This window comes from Wasmannia auropunctata, unplaced genomic scaffold (genome assembly GCF_000956235.1).
Source record: "Wasmannia auropunctata unplaced genomic scaffold, wasmannia.A_1.0 LD336076.1, whole genome shotgun sequence".
Taxonomy (NCBI): domain Eukaryota; kingdom Metazoa; phylum Arthropoda; class Insecta; order Hymenoptera; family Formicidae; genus Wasmannia; species Wasmannia auropunctata.
Genome location: NW_012026814.1, coordinates 2130135 through 2147458, shown reverse-complemented (window position 1 = coordinate 2147458; position 17324 = coordinate 2130135). Strand labels below are relative to the sequence as shown.

General features: G+C 37.1%; 4 protein-coding genes across 5 annotated transcripts; 2 read left to right on the top strand and 2 right to left on the bottom strand.

Annotated features, from left to right (window-relative positions):
• Nucleotides 1-1204: 1204 nt before the first annotated feature.
• On the top strand, nt 1205-3193 carry LOC105449257 (60S ribosomal protein L26). Its single transcript, XM_011688358.1, has 4 exons — nt 1205-1305; nt 1620-1798; nt 2585-2725; nt 3010-3193. Exons 2-4 carry the CDS (start codon nt 1631-1633, stop codon nt 3145-3147), a joined length of 447 nt encoding a protein of 148 aa, XP_011686660.1. The 5' UTR covers nt 1205-1305; nt 1620-1630; the 3' UTR covers nt 3148-3193.
• A 14-nt stretch (nt 3194-3207) lies between these two features.
• Nucleotides 3208-5518, bottom strand: LOC105449256 (protein lifeguard 4-like). The gene is made up of 6 exons (XM_011688357.1): nt 5325-5518; nt 4922-5073; nt 4608-4716; nt 4315-4420; nt 4078-4229; nt 3208-3672 (listed from the first exon to the last, which is right to left on the bottom strand). The coding sequence occupies exons 2-6, from the start codon at nt 5055-5057 to the stop codon at nt 3423-3425; spliced, it is 753 nt and encodes a 250-aa protein (XP_011686659.1). The 5' UTR covers nt 5058-5073; nt 5325-5518; the 3' UTR covers nt 3208-3422.
• A 1611-nt stretch (nt 5519-7129) lies between these two features.
• On the top strand, nt 7130-9140 carry LOC105449254 (U4/U6.U5 small nuclear ribonucleoprotein 27 kDa protein). Of its 2 annotated transcripts, none has more exons than XM_011688353.1 (5): nt 7130-7455; nt 7855-7962; nt 8052-8209; nt 8359-8586; nt 8926-9140. In XM_011688353.1, the coding sequence occupies exons 2-4, from the start codon at nt 7856-7858 to the stop codon at nt 8553-8555; spliced, it is 462 nt and encodes a 153-aa protein (XP_011686655.1). In that variant the 5' UTR covers nt 7130-7455; nt 7855; the 3' UTR covers nt 8556-8586; nt 8926-9140. The 2 variants fall into 2 exon arrangements, with proteins under 2 accessions (XP_011686655.1, XP_011686656.1); XM_011688354.1 differs by lacking the exon at nt 7130-7455 and adding an exon at nt 7471-7574.
• On the bottom strand, nt 8704-16737 carry LOC105449255 (Fanconi anemia group I protein). Its single transcript, XM_011688355.1, has 21 exons — nt 16533-16737; nt 16117-16400; nt 15876-16043; nt 15586-15800; nt 15075-15271; nt 14101-14237; nt 13789-14009; nt 13302-13654; nt 13079-13211; nt 12462-12769; nt 12171-12362; nt 11771-12108; nt 11368-11522; nt 11085-11284; nt 10835-11002; nt 10037-10211; nt 9738-9954; nt 9571-9643; nt 9354-9497; nt 9158-9256; nt 8704-9082 (listed from the first exon to the last, which is right to left on the bottom strand). The coding sequence occupies exons 1-21, from the start codon at nt 16614-16616 to the stop codon at nt 8903-8905; spliced, it is 4041 nt and encodes a 1346-aa protein (XP_011686657.1). The 5' UTR covers nt 16617-16737; the 3' UTR covers nt 8704-8902.
• Nucleotides 16738-17324: the final 587 nt, after the last annotated feature.

Sequence of the window (17324 nt, the reverse complement as noted above, 5' to 3'; positions counted from 1 at the left end):
TTTATCTTTTTCTAGTTTCAAGAATTAGAAAAAAAGGAAGAAATAAATTAAATCGAGATTAAAGTTAAATCTACATTGGTATAAAAATGGTATATAAATAGCAACTGAATGTGATTAGATTTGAAAGTTAGAACCAATTACCTTTTACTGCTACATCTGTCATTTGACTGCTCCTCTTTTACAAGTATGCCTTGTTTGGATTCCAATGGGTCTGCAGTTAATGGGTCCACGATTTTTTGTTCTTCATTGAATGGCAAATCATTTGCTTCGTTTGTTTGTTGATTTTGAGTCGTGGCGCTCACCGGTTCATCACTCCGTGATTTAGACATCATTTTTCTATGCATAAAAAAGGCACATTAATTAAGTCAACACTTTCTACAATCTACCGAGCTGTTGACGCTTGAGAGGATATCGATCATCCTAGAGCGCGCTACAAACAAAGCAATTACTTAATTAATCAATATAAATGTGATTAACTTCAATATTGGTTTAACTTAATTACTTTTTAGCTTTTTCTTAGTTTCAAGAATTAGAAAAATATAAGGAATAAATTAAATTGAGATTAAAGTTAAATCTGCATTGGTATAAAAATGAATATAAATAGCAACTGAATGTGATTAGATTTGAAGGTTAGAACCAATTACATTCTACTGCTACATCTGTCATTCGACTGCATTCGACTGTTCTTCTTCATAGTTGCCTTTGGATTTCAGGATCCCGATATATTAAATAGCAAACGTGCGAGCACCTTTCACGTGAAAAGTGGAATTAACTTATGACAGAACAATGTTTACACTTCTAGTTTCCATGGCAACATGACATAAATATATATTGTTACAAGAAAAAATGACATCTAGATTGATCTAGATAAACCCAGGCGAAGTTTTTGGTTCTCTCTGACGCCAGTCCAATGTAGAGTCCTAGATTATCAGAGAAGCGCGACCGGTGTTACGAGTCCTGATTGGACACGCAAATGGCCAATCATAAGATTGATTTATCGCTATTATAAATGGCTGCCGAATAAATCAAACTTATGATTGGCCATTTGACGCCATTTTTAATATTTTCTAGTACTTTTGCGATACTGCCATAAGCCGGTCGCGCTTCTCTGATAATCTAGGACTCTAGTCCAATGCGGCAACGCTAGGGAATAAACTCGCTCGGTGACCAATCAATTTCCGGAAGCGATTGGCGCCGCGTCGTCCACTGCCGCGCGCGTTGCGGCATCCGTGCGGCGCGCGCATCTCACCGCGTTTCGTCTAGTGTTATTCTTCCGGTTGGGGCCGTCGCGTTGAACTGTTGTCGGTGAGTTGGGTGGATATTAATCGCGCGGAATCTAGCTGAAACGGAGGCAAGCCGTACGATATCTTGCGTAAACGAGAATTCGTAAATTCGCCATTCACGCATGCCGTCCGTATTTTCCGCGCGTACGAAACGTCGCGTCGACCTCGGCACGTTGCACCGTCGGATAACCTGACATCCACGTCGCGAAGCGACTCTGCTCCCATTCGAGCCTCGTGGATACACAATCGCCACCGAGGTCGCGGCTCTCCGCGCACAGATTTTAAAGCCGATATCGGCAACCGTTTTGCAACCACGATCAAATCTTCTCGTTGCAGAGTCCACGAGGATGAAGTACAATCATCTGGTATCCTCCTCGCGCAGGAAGAACAGAAAGAGGCACTTCACAGCGCCTTCTCACATCAGACGGCGGCTCATGTCCGCGCCGCTGTCCAAGGAATTGCGACAAAAGTACAATGTGCGGTCGATGCCGATCCGCAAGGACGACGAAGTACAGGTGAGTCGGTTAGCTCCAAAATTTAACCTGCGATTGGATGTTTTAATTGATTGTACTCACGATAATATCACTGTATATTAAGGTATTTTAATACTAATACTAAAGTATGTGCGTAAATGTACATTACTTATATAAATACTGCCGTTTTTATTATTTATATAATAAAATTTTAAATATATAGGTTATACAATGTAATAGGTTATATAAATAATAAAATTATAAATTTATAAATATATAGATTTCGAGTCAAATTTACTTGGTATGTAAACATATTGGCAACGTATAGAATATAGACTGCTCTATTTTTGTGATAAAAATGTTGAGTTTATGTTTCGAAGAAATTTTAAGTAGGAGTTAAACCAGAGTACTGTCCAAAATATGTAATTCCGAGCATTGACTTGATATTTGCTGAGCTTTACGCTTATTGCCCTTTTTTTATATCCATTAAATTCCAGCCTATAGATATTATAGTAAGCTTTTAGTCTTCTGCTCTAAGCTCTGAGCTGTGACGTTAATTTGCTCCAGATTCTGAACTTTTTACAGTTGAAATTTGGCCAACTCACTTAAAATTTAGGGATTAATTAATTATGGCTTAAGACAACGCCAGAAAGAGAAATGTCATAATTCACAACATGAAGCAAAAGACTAGACTTGCTATATCTGTTATAGATAGAGGTTAAAAAGGATAATAGGCATGAATGCTGATATACGTCAAATCAATATTCCACAATTACAAATTCCTGGACAATGTGAAACCCAAGAATAATATCTGCGATCTTCTTAAAGGTAGTACGTGGCCACTACAAGGGTCAACAAGTAGGAAAAGTCGTCCAAGTGTATAGGAAAAAGTTCGTCATATACATTGAACGAATTCAACGCGAGAAGGCGAACAGCGCCAATGTCTATGTCGGCATTGACCCCTCTAAGGTAATAATAATGTGACACGTACTGCAATTACTTATATATGTTATATATGTATCAAAATCTTTCGTTGTTTCTCATGATGAATTAAACCAAATCCATTCACATAGATTAGACAAGTGGCTAGACTTTGAAACTTTGTGCAGGGTTTTCCTGCATATTCGTTGACGAGTCTCGCTCGGTCTAATTGATGCAGAAATATTGGCACTGATCATACCGTTACGTTTCTCCCGCGATCTCGCAAATTCCTTTGCACTCTCATTTAAATTTTGCCATTATTGTCGTTTCAGACGGTTATCGTTAAGTTAAAGATGGACAAGGACCGTAAAAAGATTATCGATAGGCGAAGTAAGGGCAGACTGGCTGCGCTGGGTAAGGACAAGGGCAAATATACAGAAGATGTTACGGCCGCCATGGAAACGTCATAATTTTGATATATTTTGCGTTTGTCACAATAAAATATGAAAAACAGAACTCTCAGATTTATCTTTTTTTTTTTTTCATTCACAGATAATTCCTTATGTCCAACACTAAAAACAGCACCTTAAATTATATTTCAAGAGCTAGAAGTACTTGAATAAAAAATATAAGCTTATCATCTGGACTTCGCGTACATATCATATATATTACAAGATGAAAGATTTATAGAATATCCTGCTTCTCTCTCGCGCTTCTCTGACATTTCGCTCGAAAGTAATACTGTTCACTTCCTCGAGAGAGCAAGCACACGTAATATATGTAAGAACAAATTGATTATATCCAGATAGATGTTAATCGTCGCCAGGATGTACTCCTCGGGCGAGAGCGTGTGCATTATAAGCTGCGTGTCGAAAACTATGAACAGGCAGAACAGCAGTGCGCCTCCGATGCTTATGACCAATTCCAGGGCGGAGCTCTGGATGAAGATCTGCATCATACCCCCGAGAATGAGGCACCAGAGTCCAATGAACAATCTGCAAAACGAAGAGAAGGGTGAATGATGATATTATACGTTTGTCGTAAAAATTTTTTGATGATTTTTTTATTTCGTGTTAACTCACTGCAGGGTAGAGAAATTCTCGAATATCCATAACTTCTCTACCCTATTATCAATCAACGAGCTTAAAAAAAAAAGGGAAGATGTTAAATTTAGCTGTTTTTCGACAATAAATGCAGGCGTGACAGCATTATTATTTGATTTCTCCTACATTCTCGATGTTTCCCCGAGATAAGCAATATCTTTTGACTAGACTCCGCTTGAGTCCCATTAATATGATATATAAGTTGCGCATATCGGAGCTTCGTCATGTTAACCAAAATACAGCCAAACATTTAACATTCTCCCTTGTCGTAATGGAATACTAGTTTAAGACACTCACCCGAATCCTAGAAACGAGAAGTCTCGCTTGGTCTGGAAGGTGTAAGCCGTCAAACCGAGCAGAACCGTCAGTGTTATGAACAGAGCTTCCAGGACCACTGTGGTGTCATACATGGACACCACAACTCCAACAGTATACGCCTGCACCAGCGTCTGAAATTTTCGAGGCAATTTCTTGTAAATATCACATACGACAGAATTGATAATATAATATAACCACTTCACTTTTCGTACTTACAAATGCGCTTAGAAGAATCAGATTGGCGGGATGATCCCGCCTTTTTATCATCAGAGCAATTAAGAACACCATTGTCAAGATAAACGCTAAACCCATGGTCCAGACACTAGATGACAAATTAATTATTAACATTTTGTTAGCTAATAGTGAGAATTGAGACTGTATTCTGATATATATATTGTCAGTACTGGAAATCTAACATACCTAATGTGAGCTACAGATTTTCAATACTAATAAGTGTATATCAAAATACGGCCTGAATATTTGTATATTTGTCAAGGAGACTGTCTTACTTATCTTGCACGAATAACTTCACAGTTGAACTGACCACAAACACCGAAGCTAGCGCGACCGTCATAAGGATCTGAATGCTCAGTAAACCATAAACTTTCCGTAAGAAGCCTGCGCAAATTCAACAAATTAATTCGTAATTAGAACATGCATGTTGAGTAATGTGAGATTCATACATTACTATAAAATTAGACTACACCGCAACGTCGAATATTTCATAAGTGTCTTATAAATATCATGAATACATTATTGTCGTTCTATAAACATATGGCATATATATGTATAATTTGGAATTTCTGTAACGCTGCACAATTACCCATTCGTATCTTGATGTCCGCATTGTGGACGTTGTTCCTGTACGCAAAGTCATCCTGTATCTCGTGATCGGACTGCTCCTTGCCACCCCGTTCAACATCGTCCTCCGCCAAGATCAAAGGAGCGGCCGCGGCCATTTCAGGATTTTATTTTCTGAATAAACAATTTGGAAAATAGAAATTGACAAAATTGGAGCGGAGGGGAACGTGTGGAAACAATTGATCTTCATCAATCGTTACGATCAAAAGGATTAACGATCTCTATTTACACGCAATTGTTTCCACACATTAAAGTTATCTAGCAGACAAAACAAATTTTTGCGACGATAAGCAATATGACAGCCACGGCAGGGATATTCTCAAAATGTCTGTAGCACATGTATATTGAGCGATAGCGAAACAAACCTCGATTTCCTCGAAGAAGGCCTTTAAAGGCCGAATTCACGTGCCAAGTTGAATTTACGCAATGTTTAGATAAGAGTTAATTATTTGACGTCATTGTTATATACGAAATCGATGGTGGCTGGAAACAGCTCAAACAACGACACATCTATCACGAGAATTCGTGATAGCAGGAGCCCTGTTCTGTTAAAGTCACTAGATTTAGGGACTTTACTGTTCTGTGCATGCTTAGCGACAGCTGTCGATGCGGTACGATAACAGCTCGAAAACTCTCACCGATACGTGAAAAATATATGTCAAAGGTGGCAAAGAATCCTAGCCAGCGCGCTTCGTTAGAGGCTCGAAAACTCCCGCCAATACGCGGAGAACATGTTGAGCGAAGAAGTGGCACGGAATCCTAGCCAGCGCGCGTATCGACAGGGGCTTGTCGATAAAACGGAAAACTACTGAGCGAAGAGGCACGGAATCCTTGACAGCGGGCCTCGTCAGAAGCTCGAAAACTCCCGCCGATACGCGGAGAACACGTTGAGCGAAGAAGTGGCACGGAATCCTATACTAATCCTAGCCAGCGCGCCTCGATAGAGGCTCGAAAACTCCCGCCGATACGCGGAGAACATGTTGAGCGAAGAGGTGGCACGGAATCCTAGCCAGCGCGCGTATCGACAGGGGCTTGTCGGTAAAGCGGAAAGCTGTTAAACGAAGAGGCCCGGAATCCCAAAGCATAGCCAAGACTACTCCCACTCTCATACGGCGCGTAAGCCCCGCCTCTAGGCGCAAAAGTAGCATATATGCGTTGGTGGGGGCAGTAGGCTCCCCCTTCATGGCGCGCTGGCGGCCTCCGCCCCGAATACCTCTGCCACCTACTTGTTAACGTGCGCTCCTGATACTTTATTCGATTTAAACGAAGTTTCTGACGCTGCGAAAGTCGGCTTTTTTGCTTAACCTCTCATCTCAATATGTATTTTTAATAATATTTATGATCCTTTGTGCATCTCCAAGGATGTGTAATTAAATTCAAACGATTATTTAATTATAATTATGTAACATTAAAATCTCCAAATTAACAAATAATTTACGTATAAGACGCGCGGTAACTTATGGCATTGGCAATAACGTCGATTATATTCACACTCTCATACGCCCGATGGCAGTTGGAATTTTCGTCTTTCGTTAATTATTATATGTAACAATAATGTTCTAGAATATTAATTTATTGTTAAGTAGGTCTCGAGAAAGCATGCTTCGCATTAAAGGACACGTGAAATTACTATACTGATGTATATAAGCTTTTCGTCGAAAAATCACGCCTGCCGTCGGCGACTGTCTCCCGTCGGCATTTGGAGCTTCCTCTTTCTCGTTGATTATCATCATGCAACAATATTCCAAATCATTTTATCGTTGAATTCTTCTCAAGATAACTGACTCTTGAGAAGAATTAAACGATAAAATGATTTAAAATATTAATCGCTGCATCGATAATCAACGAGAAAGAAGATCAAGCTCCAATCCCGACGGGAGACAGTCGCCGACGGCAGGCGTGATTTTTCGAGAAAAGTTTGTATACATCAGTATAGTAATTATTTCATGTGTCCTTTAATGCAAAGCATGCTTTCTCGAGACCTACTTAACAATAAAATATTCTAGAACATTATTGTTGCATAATGATTAACGAGAGACGTGAAATTTTTACTGTATAAAGGCAAATCAACGCGCCTCGCCTATATATATGTTTCCCGTCGCATCCAAATGCCGACGGGAAACAGTAGGCTCGGTGATTTGTCCAGAAATGTCTTTATACAATAACAATTTCATGTCCTTTAATGCGAAAGTATATGCTTTCTTCGAGAAGACTTTAACAATTAATAAAATATTCTAGAACATTATATTGTTATATAATAATTAACGATCAAAGACGAAAATTGCCGACGGGCGAGAATGTGAGCAATTCTCGAGAATTAATATCTTATATTTGTATTAACATTTATATTATTATTGACAATTATGCTATTATCGCACGATCGGGACAAAAAGGAGGAACGTTATTCTGCAATCTGCACACCGACGCTACCGACATAATATAATCGTTGCAAGCGACAGCCGTCGCTACGACTTTATCCAGTGACGCGTAAGCGGCGTAAGTATCTGACGAATATAACCTATATGTTGCGCGAAAATGTTATTTTAGAAATTAATACGAGAGTGTGAGAGTTTTTATTTAGTTTTATTTAATTAAACGAAAATATAAAAATCACCGTGAGTATCAACCAATGAAAGATGTAATTTTCGTCTTCTGTTATTTGAAAATCATAGTTTCCTTTTACATGTAAATTTCGTGCAACAAAAATTTATAATGTACATACAACTGCGAAATCCTTTCAGATGTCGAGAACAAAATCTTAAAATCTTGCTTGTTCTCCAAATTTTCGTAATATTATGCAGTCTACTTCTAAATTCTTATATCTCTAAATTAATTTCAATCATTTCAAGCATTGAAAACATAGTTCTAATTATGTATCTGTGTATACTTATATAGAATGGGACGAAGTCGCACACCATCGCCAGGAAGACGGAGAGATCGATCGCGAGAACGAGATCGCGACAGAGATCGACGGAGGAGACGATCGCGAGAGAGGAGGCGAAGGTACAGCTGGCAAAATAATTTCCTCTTGCTTTATTTGTTAACGTCCCTTCTTGACATTCATAAACATTGAAACCTTCCTGTCTCTGTAGATCCGCAGAACGAGACAGGGTGAAGTCGAGAGACAGGGAACGGGAACGTGAGCGAGACAGACACAGAAGGTCGTACAGTAGATCCAGATCGCGGGAACGCGACAGAGCGAACAGAGCGAAGCCGAAACCTTCGACAAATGAACGCCCCGTTATTACAGGTGTGTGCATCAAGATTCCCTTCACTGTAGTCATGAAAGAAAAAACCAAAACGTTTTTTGTATTATCGCGAATTCGAAAAAAATTGATGTCGTTGACAGAAGAAAGATGCAATAGTTTTAGAGAAATTAACCGTGCTGTTGTATCGCAGAAGCGGATCTTCAGGGCAAGACGCCCGAGGAGCAGGAGATGATGAGAATAATGGGATTCTGTGATTTCGATACCACTAAGGGCAAGAAAGTGGAGGGGAACGACATGGGCGCGGTCCATGTCATCTTGAAGAGGAAATACAGGCAGTACATGAACAGAAAGGGCGGATTCAACAGGCCTCTGGACTTCGTCGCGTAATCGACCTCTAGTACAATTTCAAGTGGCACAAGTACGTCGTCGAATAGCATTAAATCTGTATTACGGATCTGCGTTACAAGATGCATGAAAACATATTTAAAAAAATATAATAAAACCAAGTCTAAGACTAAGCGAATTAATGAGATAATTATAGCAAATTATAGTTTTATTTAGTTCATTATATACTTCGATGCAACATTATCAGAATATTTAATAAACGTGTGTTCTTTACATTCAGTTCGTGATATAACTTCATTTGTATAAAAAAAAAAAACTACAGTAAAGAAATGTGGAACTAAACTATTTCATATCGAAATGGAAAAGCGAGGATACCAGCCATAAGGCACTTATGATTCTGACGATCTTCTAGAGCGTTTTGGAGGCGGGGATTCATCCATAGACGATTTCGAGGACCTCGAGGCTTCATTCTTACGCTTTGATGACGATGTTTCTGTAGACGATTCGATAGACAGATTTATATTTTCATTGGACGCATCGTTACTGTGACGAGAATTCTGTGTATCCAGCTGTTAAAGGTAGAACGATAAGTATTAAGATTAAGAAATGTGAACTTGTAAACAGTAATTTTTCAAATCTTTTACCAAGCTTATATCCATCTTCTCCAGCGCTTCTGCTAACTGCGTGTTTTTTATACGGAAATCTCGCGTTATACTGTGTTTTATGTAAGTTTCAAGTGGAACCTGAATAAATACACATATCGTAGTTGCTTCTATTCGTACAAAAATTTTTCTCTTCTTTTTCTCAAATAGTAAATATCAATTTCTTAAATTTACTTACACCGGTCTTCTTATCGAGCGCCAACACCTCCTTGTGAAATTGCTCAATTTCGCATACCACACGGGGTATAATTCTGGTTTCTTTCAAAATCTTGTTCCTTTGCAGGTGCGAATCAACTTTCGACCTTGATGCATTTTGACTTTCCTATGTAATGTGAACATGTATTAGTATTTATACAAGTAACAAATTACAATCATATATATTTTAGACTGAATACCTCAGTATGCGTTATTAAATTATAAAACGCAGACTTTAATGGTTTCCCAGCCGATTGAATCACTTGAATAAATCTGAAATCATATGAAAGAAATTGATATTTTGTAGGAAAGAATAAAAATAGAAATTTATCTAGTAAAATTAAAATAAATTATGAAAAAGACTTACTTCACTGATTGAAACGCTGCATTTTGCTTGCTCGACTTTCCATAGAAATATTTTGTAAGATTGCTAAGTAGGTTGTACAAGACTTGCAAATTTCTAAACATAATATCCGTGGACGATCCTGGTTTGATAGCAACGTTGGCTAATGTATAAAGTATCTGTATAATGTGCGACAACTGTCTGCACAAACTGCGTTCTTGCGTTCTCACTTTTTCTTGATCTGCGTTGTTCAGGGATTTTAAGATATTACTACAATAAAATAAGTACAAAAAAGTTTAATACGAATATGAAATTATACATACGTTCCTCGCGATCCGTGCCAGGCGGGCAAACGATATTTTGCTCGGCTTTGAGTCGCACCAGCAACCAAGATACATTGTCCAATTTTTCCTTTACCAAGCTATTTACCAAATTGTAAAGCTTATCCGCCGTATCCTCGTGAATAATTTTGAATTTATCATTTTCCGATAGCTCAGCCTAATAAATAAAAAATAATATACATATTGAACGCAAGAAATCTTTCTCTTTACATTCTTATGTAACAATAAGATAAATGTTACAATAGAATATCTTTACATTGCCGACTAAAAGTTTGACATCATATAAAATTTAAGAATATTCCACAAATTCTACTAAAAAAAATATATATTACCGATTCATGCTTTATTCAAAATTTTTTCTTAATATGAAAATAAATAGGCTTTGTAAGTAGCACAATTTTGATTAACATAACATTGTTTAATTTTAAGAAAATGGATTATAGGCATCAACTTTTTTTTCAAAACTGCATTTTAAAAATTTAAGAGAAAAAGTCTTGTCAGAAAAAAATAAACTTATTAAATTGCTTGTTAATTTAGGAAAAATAATAATTAAATATAAAGACGGCTACTTTGACGAAAAATATCTAATATTCTTTTTGGTGCTTTTCATCTCGTAAAAAATATTTTTTGTAGAACTTTGGAGCAATTTTATATTATTTTTCATTTAATTATAAAAAAATAAATACATACATTTCATTTTATTTCTATAGTACATTTTCAATTAATGATCTCAAACTTTTGACTGGCAGTACGCATTATACATTATATATTTATATATACCTTGTCGATGTTACCCATTTTCTCGCACAATGCAAAAGCGATATCGATTAACAACTCTCCATACTCCTTATTACGCTCTTCTATCCATAACAGAATTTGGAAAATGGTTAAAGAAGCTTGGGGATCCATATTTTCCAATTGTGTGAATTTCATCATCGAATCAAATACCTTGTGTAAAAGATTTTTTCAATAACACTTCGTTACGTCCTCTATTTTCATTTAATAAAAACAATTACGAAAATATACTGACTTCATCGCCGTTCGTTTCATAAAAGTTGATCTCTTGCGTCAGCTGATATATGATGTCCAATAATATGCAGAGTATCTGTTTGGAATTCTCCTCATGTTCCTCCTTCTCGCTGAAGAACGTCCTGAAGCTCGCACGCAGAGCAGCAGTCACGTTCTCCAATTGTGTATTAAGATTATTTTCCGCTTGAGTTGGCTTATTAGCTGCAAAAAGAATATTACACACGATAGGAGCACACACTTTACATACATTAATCTAATATTTTATATAATATTTTAATACTTACGAACAATAACGTTGAGAAAGTGCGACAATTCGGAAGAGAAGTAGGTGCACATCGAGTAACATAATTCCTTGAAACATTCCAATGCTAATATAGTCCCTTGTTCGTCCGTCTCGAGGACTTTGTTTAAATCCAGCACAACGTGATCGTACAATAATCTGGCAGAAAAAAAAGAAAGAATTTGAGAGACCTGCAGCAACGGTGGATCATACTTTCAAGCCTTGTGGCTTGAAGATCCACGATGCTAGAAATCGCTCCGAGATCTCGGACGGAGAAAGAATTACAGATCACATTCGAACAATTCGGCCAATTAATGAATATCGATCAATATCGATTGATCAGCTCTTTCACCGCTCAAGATATCGGAGCGCTTTCTAACATCATGGTTTTTACAGATGTCTCTTACTTTCCAATTTCGAAGTAGATCCTCATATGTTGCTCCTTATGCTTTCGCAAATTGTATTCCGTTAACAGTTTGACATTTTGCAAAATTTGCAACAGCGTTCGCAGGATGTAATGGTAGAAATCGTGGTTGTCTATTAACACAGCCACTTGGTCCGCCGTTGCCCAGGGAACGGATTTCAAGTAGAAGAGCGACAGACTTTTGTGCACCGTGAACAGATCCACGATGCTGGGCGGTAGTTTTATGCTACCCGGCCGGCCGGCTTTCTTTACAGTCGTGTTGTTCGGGTCGTTTTGCGTCTTTTTATTTTTGCCTTCTCCCCTTTTAGCCTTTGGTACGTGCTGCGGAATTGACGGGAAGGTTTATACATTGATTATAAATATATAACATGCAATTTCATTACCTTAGTAAATTCAACTAATCTTGTATAGCCTTTGAACAGATTTTTAACACTTTGCGCGGTATCTGTACAGTTTGCGGACCAGGCGCCGATTCTAAAGGATATGAGAGCCTCGTAAATCTTTATCGCTAATAGAACATGCTGCAATTTTTCTTGAGCCTTGATATTAGAGTTGCTTAAATCAAGCTTGTCATCCTATTGAGATTTTGAAAAAATCAAAGATATTGTATAATTACAGTATTATATGATTATAAATAATTTTAAATCTTGACAAGTTTAATTTTCCAAACTCACCAGATTTAGATGCTCTGTCTCAAGCCGCGGCATCCGCCTGCAGAGAGACTCCAAGACAACAGCCAATTCATCTACAAAAGATGATTTCACTAGAGCCGACTTGATGTAGATCTTTTGCAGGATGAGTATCAGTTCGGCCAGTGGTTCCTGCAGTATAACTTGGTCCCCTTGTACAGTCATACACAAGTCCAGTTTAATCGGTACCACGATGTTCTCGTCCGCCTCGAAATAGGTTTTGAAGTATGGCAACAACATCTCCAATATGTATCCCGCTATCTCGATATTTTTCAATACAGCTTCGTATAAGCCTAGAGGATAAATCATAATTGAATTAGTTATTTTGATCTTTTAATGTCCATTTATACCAATGTAGATTACTTTACTAATCTCAATTACTTTAACACTTTATATTTTATCATAATATTAATAAAATAATATATTTTTTGTGTTATTCTAGTTCTAAGAATTAAAGAATTAAAGAATTAATTCTAGTTCTTGAATTAATTCTAGTTCAAAAAGATAAAGAGCAAGTTAAATCAAGCTACGATGAAGTTAATCTACATTGATAAAAATTGACCTTAACAAGACGGAGATAGCTTTTTTTTCTAATTTCATACCATTGTACAAGTGTAATCGTACTTCGCACTCATGAGTGAAGCATCTTTTTAAAATGCCCAATATATCGTAACACAAAGTTCTGTTATACATGGAGGTAGATCCGGTTGCTTGTGTACCTCTCTCTAATGTCACCTACGAAACGATATCATATAGGATAGTTTATAATTATTACAATTACGGAAGTTTAATTAAAAAAGCTCTTGACGATGCGATTAATGAAACCTGAGTCAAGATGGACGTGGAACTTGCGCCAGTCGACGATGAATTGGCGTATTGGCTCGAGCTCATCGCGAGGCCACTCATAGAGTGCATCTTCAGATTCCTCAACATTTCCAAAATCCCGCTGACCGCCATTTGTCGATTAAACGTGCCCTTTCTGTAGAGAGCCTGCCTCAATGTCAAGATCAGGCGCTCTCTTATGCTGACTGAGACTTTTATCAGTGGAAATATCGCGGAAACGATAAAAATGGCAATCTCTCCGGGGATAGATGAGAGCTGATCGAAAAGCGTTATTATCGAATCTTGATGGTCCAACATCAGAACTGTTAACTTGCGGCACATATACGTCAAGCAATCTGCACAAATAAATGAATAATTATGGCTCCACCTACCTATGTTTAAATTACGAATAAGATTTACGATAATTTAGCTAACTAATAAATAAATACGATAATTAATTAGCTAATAGCTCAGAATATTCTAAATATACCGGTATATTGAGAAATAGATGAGCCACCCGCCATTATCTTATCGATCAATGTTTGAAATACAGTCGCGACCGTTTCGTGATGCTTTCTCATGATCTTCTGAAGTATCTTCGTGCCGATTTGCCACGAAGGATGCGGACCCGTTTTAGTCTTATTTTCCACAGCCAAGAGAACAAACGCGAGATCCACGAGTCCTTTCAATACCAAATGGCGATCCTTGTTACTATAATTAAAGTGCAATATATATTAAAAAATTTGGTATTAAAAAAAATTCGATATTAAAATATTCGTAACACAGGGTGCTGCATACTTGCCTCGCCTCGATGACGTTCCCTATCACAGTCATTATGCTACAAGAATCGGGAATCAATTTTCTCAGCCACGCGCTATGCTTCTGTTTATTGTCATTTTCATTTCGTTTGTTAATGGTCATTCGTAGCATTTCGAAAATCTAAGATTGAGTATTAATATTATTATAACCATAAATGAATTTTATAAATTTTAGTATAAACATATATTTTTAGTAATAAACATATGTGCGCTAATAAGATTAACTACATATGTTATATATTAAAAATATATTATAAGATAATATAAGATTATATTACAGGGTATTCCGAAATTCGCGAATCAAAATATCATAGCAAGAAAGTCTTCGAAAAATTAAGTAAAAAAGTTATTTGCAAATTTTTATTTTGAGCAGTAGTTTTTGAGATATAAGAGTTTAAATTTAGCCAATTATAGATTACGATTAAACGGAAACATGTCCGTGAGCGTGTTGATAGTATTTAGTGATTGCGCGTATTAATCTATAATTGACTAAATTTAAACTCCTATCTCAAAAACTACTGCTTAAAATAAAAATTTACAAATAACTTTTTTACTTAATTTTTCGAAGACTTTCTTGATATTTTGATTCGCGAATTTCGGGACACCCTATATATTATATAAAAAATAATAAAGATTAATGATCAATTCTTAATAGTATCTCATCGAGTTTTTCTTCGAATGGGATTTTCTCTTAGTTCAGAGCAAAAAAAAAAGAAAAAAAAAGACAACATCACACGGTGTTCCCAAGCGGTCACCCATCCAAGTACTGACCGCGCTCAACGTTGCTTAACTTCAGTGATCGGACGAGAACTGGTGTTTTCAACGTGATTTGGAAGTTGTCCGATACTCAAGTTATTTGAGAACGGTTTTGTTCAATTTTTGTAACTAATAATCTAAATATTACAGTAAATCGAAGTATAAACGTCAAAAGTATGCGGAATTATTACGAGTATATTACCTGATTTTCATCAATAGAAGCAAGTGTGAGCAGCACAGAGAGTACGAAAGGTTCCAATATAGCTTCAGGGATATGCAACACGCTTTTGAAATATTTAATGTAGTCTCTTATATGTTGATGATTCAATTCGGCCGCTTGAGATATATGATATAATACTGTACTTTCAACATCTTGAATTTCCTTGGGGTTCATCACATCTGTAATTCAGTAATTAACGATTAAGGTTCAGAAAGAAAAATGTATTATATTTTTATATAATTTAGAGATGCCATTAATAAAGAATTATGGCAATATCAATTCCAAATTTTAATTCTTTCAGACTCTCGTTGTATGCGTTTTTAAAATTATATTATACAATAAAATTAACTATGTCCTTTATGTTTATAATGCAATTATCTAATCACACTGCACAATCTATAATATTACATTAATAATTACGTACAATAGTATAATCATATCAAATTCATAAATCGTTACAAATAAACTATATCAGCTCTGTATTTTTTCTTACCTATAGTTTCAAAAGTGTCAACACTGTCAGTTTGCGAAAAGCGTAGCGCGAAATATTTTCGTAAGGCTTCCAAGAGATATTTACTATCCTGATTAGTGCACAATCTCAATGATTGATGCACAAAAGGTGGCACTTCCTCAAGAGGTATTTCCTGCAGTTTTGTGCAGAGTACCGTGATTACTGTAGCATGATCCTCCTTTTCCAGGGATATGTCTCTAAATATCGAAAAGCCATCAGTTTACTGTGTTCGCGTATCTATTTCTTCTATCAGGGACTACAAGAGAGCTCACCTAAACATTCTTGCCAACGAAGGCATTATCTGCGTGTCCCACTCACTGTTGCATATATTATTAACGATGACAGACTTGTATTTGGAACCAGAAACCTCGCCGTTCATGTGACTAATGTATTTCTCCTCCTCCAACACCTCCAGCAGGACAGGCAATAGCTCCTTCCAACTGAAACGTACCGTGATACTTGAAGTTTCTTTCCTCTTCGTCGCAAGTGAAGAGTAATCGTGCGTGTACATACCTTCTAAACTCGTCGTCATTGCTGCGAATACTGGCGAGACAGAAGTCCACCAATTTGACCAGATGTAGCTTTGAATATTTAGGAAAGTCCACCACTATCCGATTCACGATCTCGTTCGCGTGGCTGATCGAAACTTTGGCCTTGCCCAAAGCCTTCAGTGCGGACTCGACCAGCTTGACTCTCTTGGCGTGCAAACCCTCCGACTCGGAGCACACCTGCAGGATCTCGTCCAGTACCCTGGCAATGTCCGCATTGCCAATCCCGCTCGATATTATCTTCGCGAGCTGAAATAAGTCATAACACGGTCTCGTTCTTATAAAATACATTAAAGAATCCTAATTTATTTTTGTATAAAATTGACATATAGACGCATAACAAAGCGTGCGTCTTGCGTCGTGAGTCGCGTTCCCTTTTACCTCCTCGGTCGAGGTCTCCCGCACGAATTCCCGCAGCTGCGCCCGGTCCTTTTGGCTGAGCAACCTACTTAGTTTTGCACTCATCTCAAGTTAACGGCACAATTTACGAATGACAATCAATGACAATGAGATAAACGTGCATCTTCTCTTCCTTGTTGATATTTACGTTCAACAATATTTCCCGCCATTGCAAACCTGTTGAAACATGCGCGAATTTACCAACCTAAGAAATCTACCAACTTAAGAACAGATGTCTGTCAATGAGAACGGAATTTGTCCACGTCGCCAATTGGCTGATTGATTTAGATATAAAATTTTCTGATTGGTGGTACACTGAAAAATTTCCAGGCACCGGAAAGATTGAGGAGATAGGAAATCAAATCGATTAAACCAGATAATAATTTAATTTTAATTTGTTTCGTTTCTGTTTTCCAGATTTATTTGGAAATACGATTTGTTTTAATTGCTACATAAAATAATAAAATTATGATGATAAAGTTACAAAGATTGAAGAAAACCGTTCAAATAACTTGAGTGATCAGACAACTTCCAAATCACGTTGAAACCACCAGTTCTCGTCCGATCACTGAAGTTAAGCAACGTTGAGCGCGGTTAGTACTTGGATGGGTGACCGCTTGGGAACACCGTGTGATGTTGTCTTTTTATTTTTTTTTTTGCTCCAAACTAAATTAAGGAAAATCTGAAGGTCATATCGACTCTATTAAAAATTGATCATTATTCTCTATTAGTGCACATATATTTTTAAAAATATAATTATTTATTAACACTCAA

Coding starts and splice junctions, on each gene's coding strand:
- LOC105449257 (XM_011688358.1), top strand. CDS start 1,631: ATGAAGTACAATCATCTGGTATCCTCCTCGCGCAGGAAGAACAGAAAG. Junction 1,799..2,584: donor GCAAGGACGACGAAGTACAG/GTGAGTCGGTTA, acceptor ATCTTCTTAAAG/GTAGTACGTGGCCACTACAA. Junction 2,726..3,009: donor TCGGCATTGACCCCTCTAAG/GTAATAATAATG, acceptor TTGTCGTTTCAG/ACGGTTATCGTTAAGTTAAA.
- LOC105449256 (XM_011688357.1), bottom strand. CDS start 5,057: ATGGCCGCGGCCGCTCCTTTGATCTTGGCGGAGGACGATGTTGAACGG. Junction 4,421..4,607: donor AAGTTATTCGTGCAAGATAA/GTAAGACAGTCT, acceptor TTTGTCATCTAG/TGTCTGGACCATGGGTTTAG. Junction 4,230..4,314: donor TGATTCTTCTAAGCGCATTT/GTAAGTACGAAA, acceptor CGAAAATTTCAG/ACGCTGGTGCAGGCGTATAC.
- LOC105449254 (XM_011688353.1), top strand. CDS start 7,856: ATGGGACGAAGTCGCACACCATCGCCAGGAAGACGGAGAGATCGATCG. Junction 7,963..8,051: donor TCGCGAGAGAGGAGGCGAAG/GTACAGCTGGCA, acceptor CTGTCTCTGTAG/ATCCGCAGAACGAGACAGGG. Junction 8,210..8,358: donor TGAACGCCCCGTTATTACAG/GTGTGTGCATCA, acceptor GTTGTATCGCAG/AAGCGGATCTTCAGGGCAAG.
- LOC105449255 (XM_011688355.1), bottom strand. CDS start 16,616: ATGAGTGCAAAACTAAGTAGGTTGCTCAGCCAAAAGGACCGGGCGCAG. Junction 15,272..15,585: donor TGACACTTTTGAAACTATAG/GTAAGAAAAAAT, acceptor ACTGAATTACAG/ATGTGATGAACCCCAAGGAA. Junction 9,498..9,570: donor ATTTAATAACGCATACTGAG/GTATTCAGTCTA, acceptor CACATTACATAG/GAAAGTCAAAATGCATCAAG.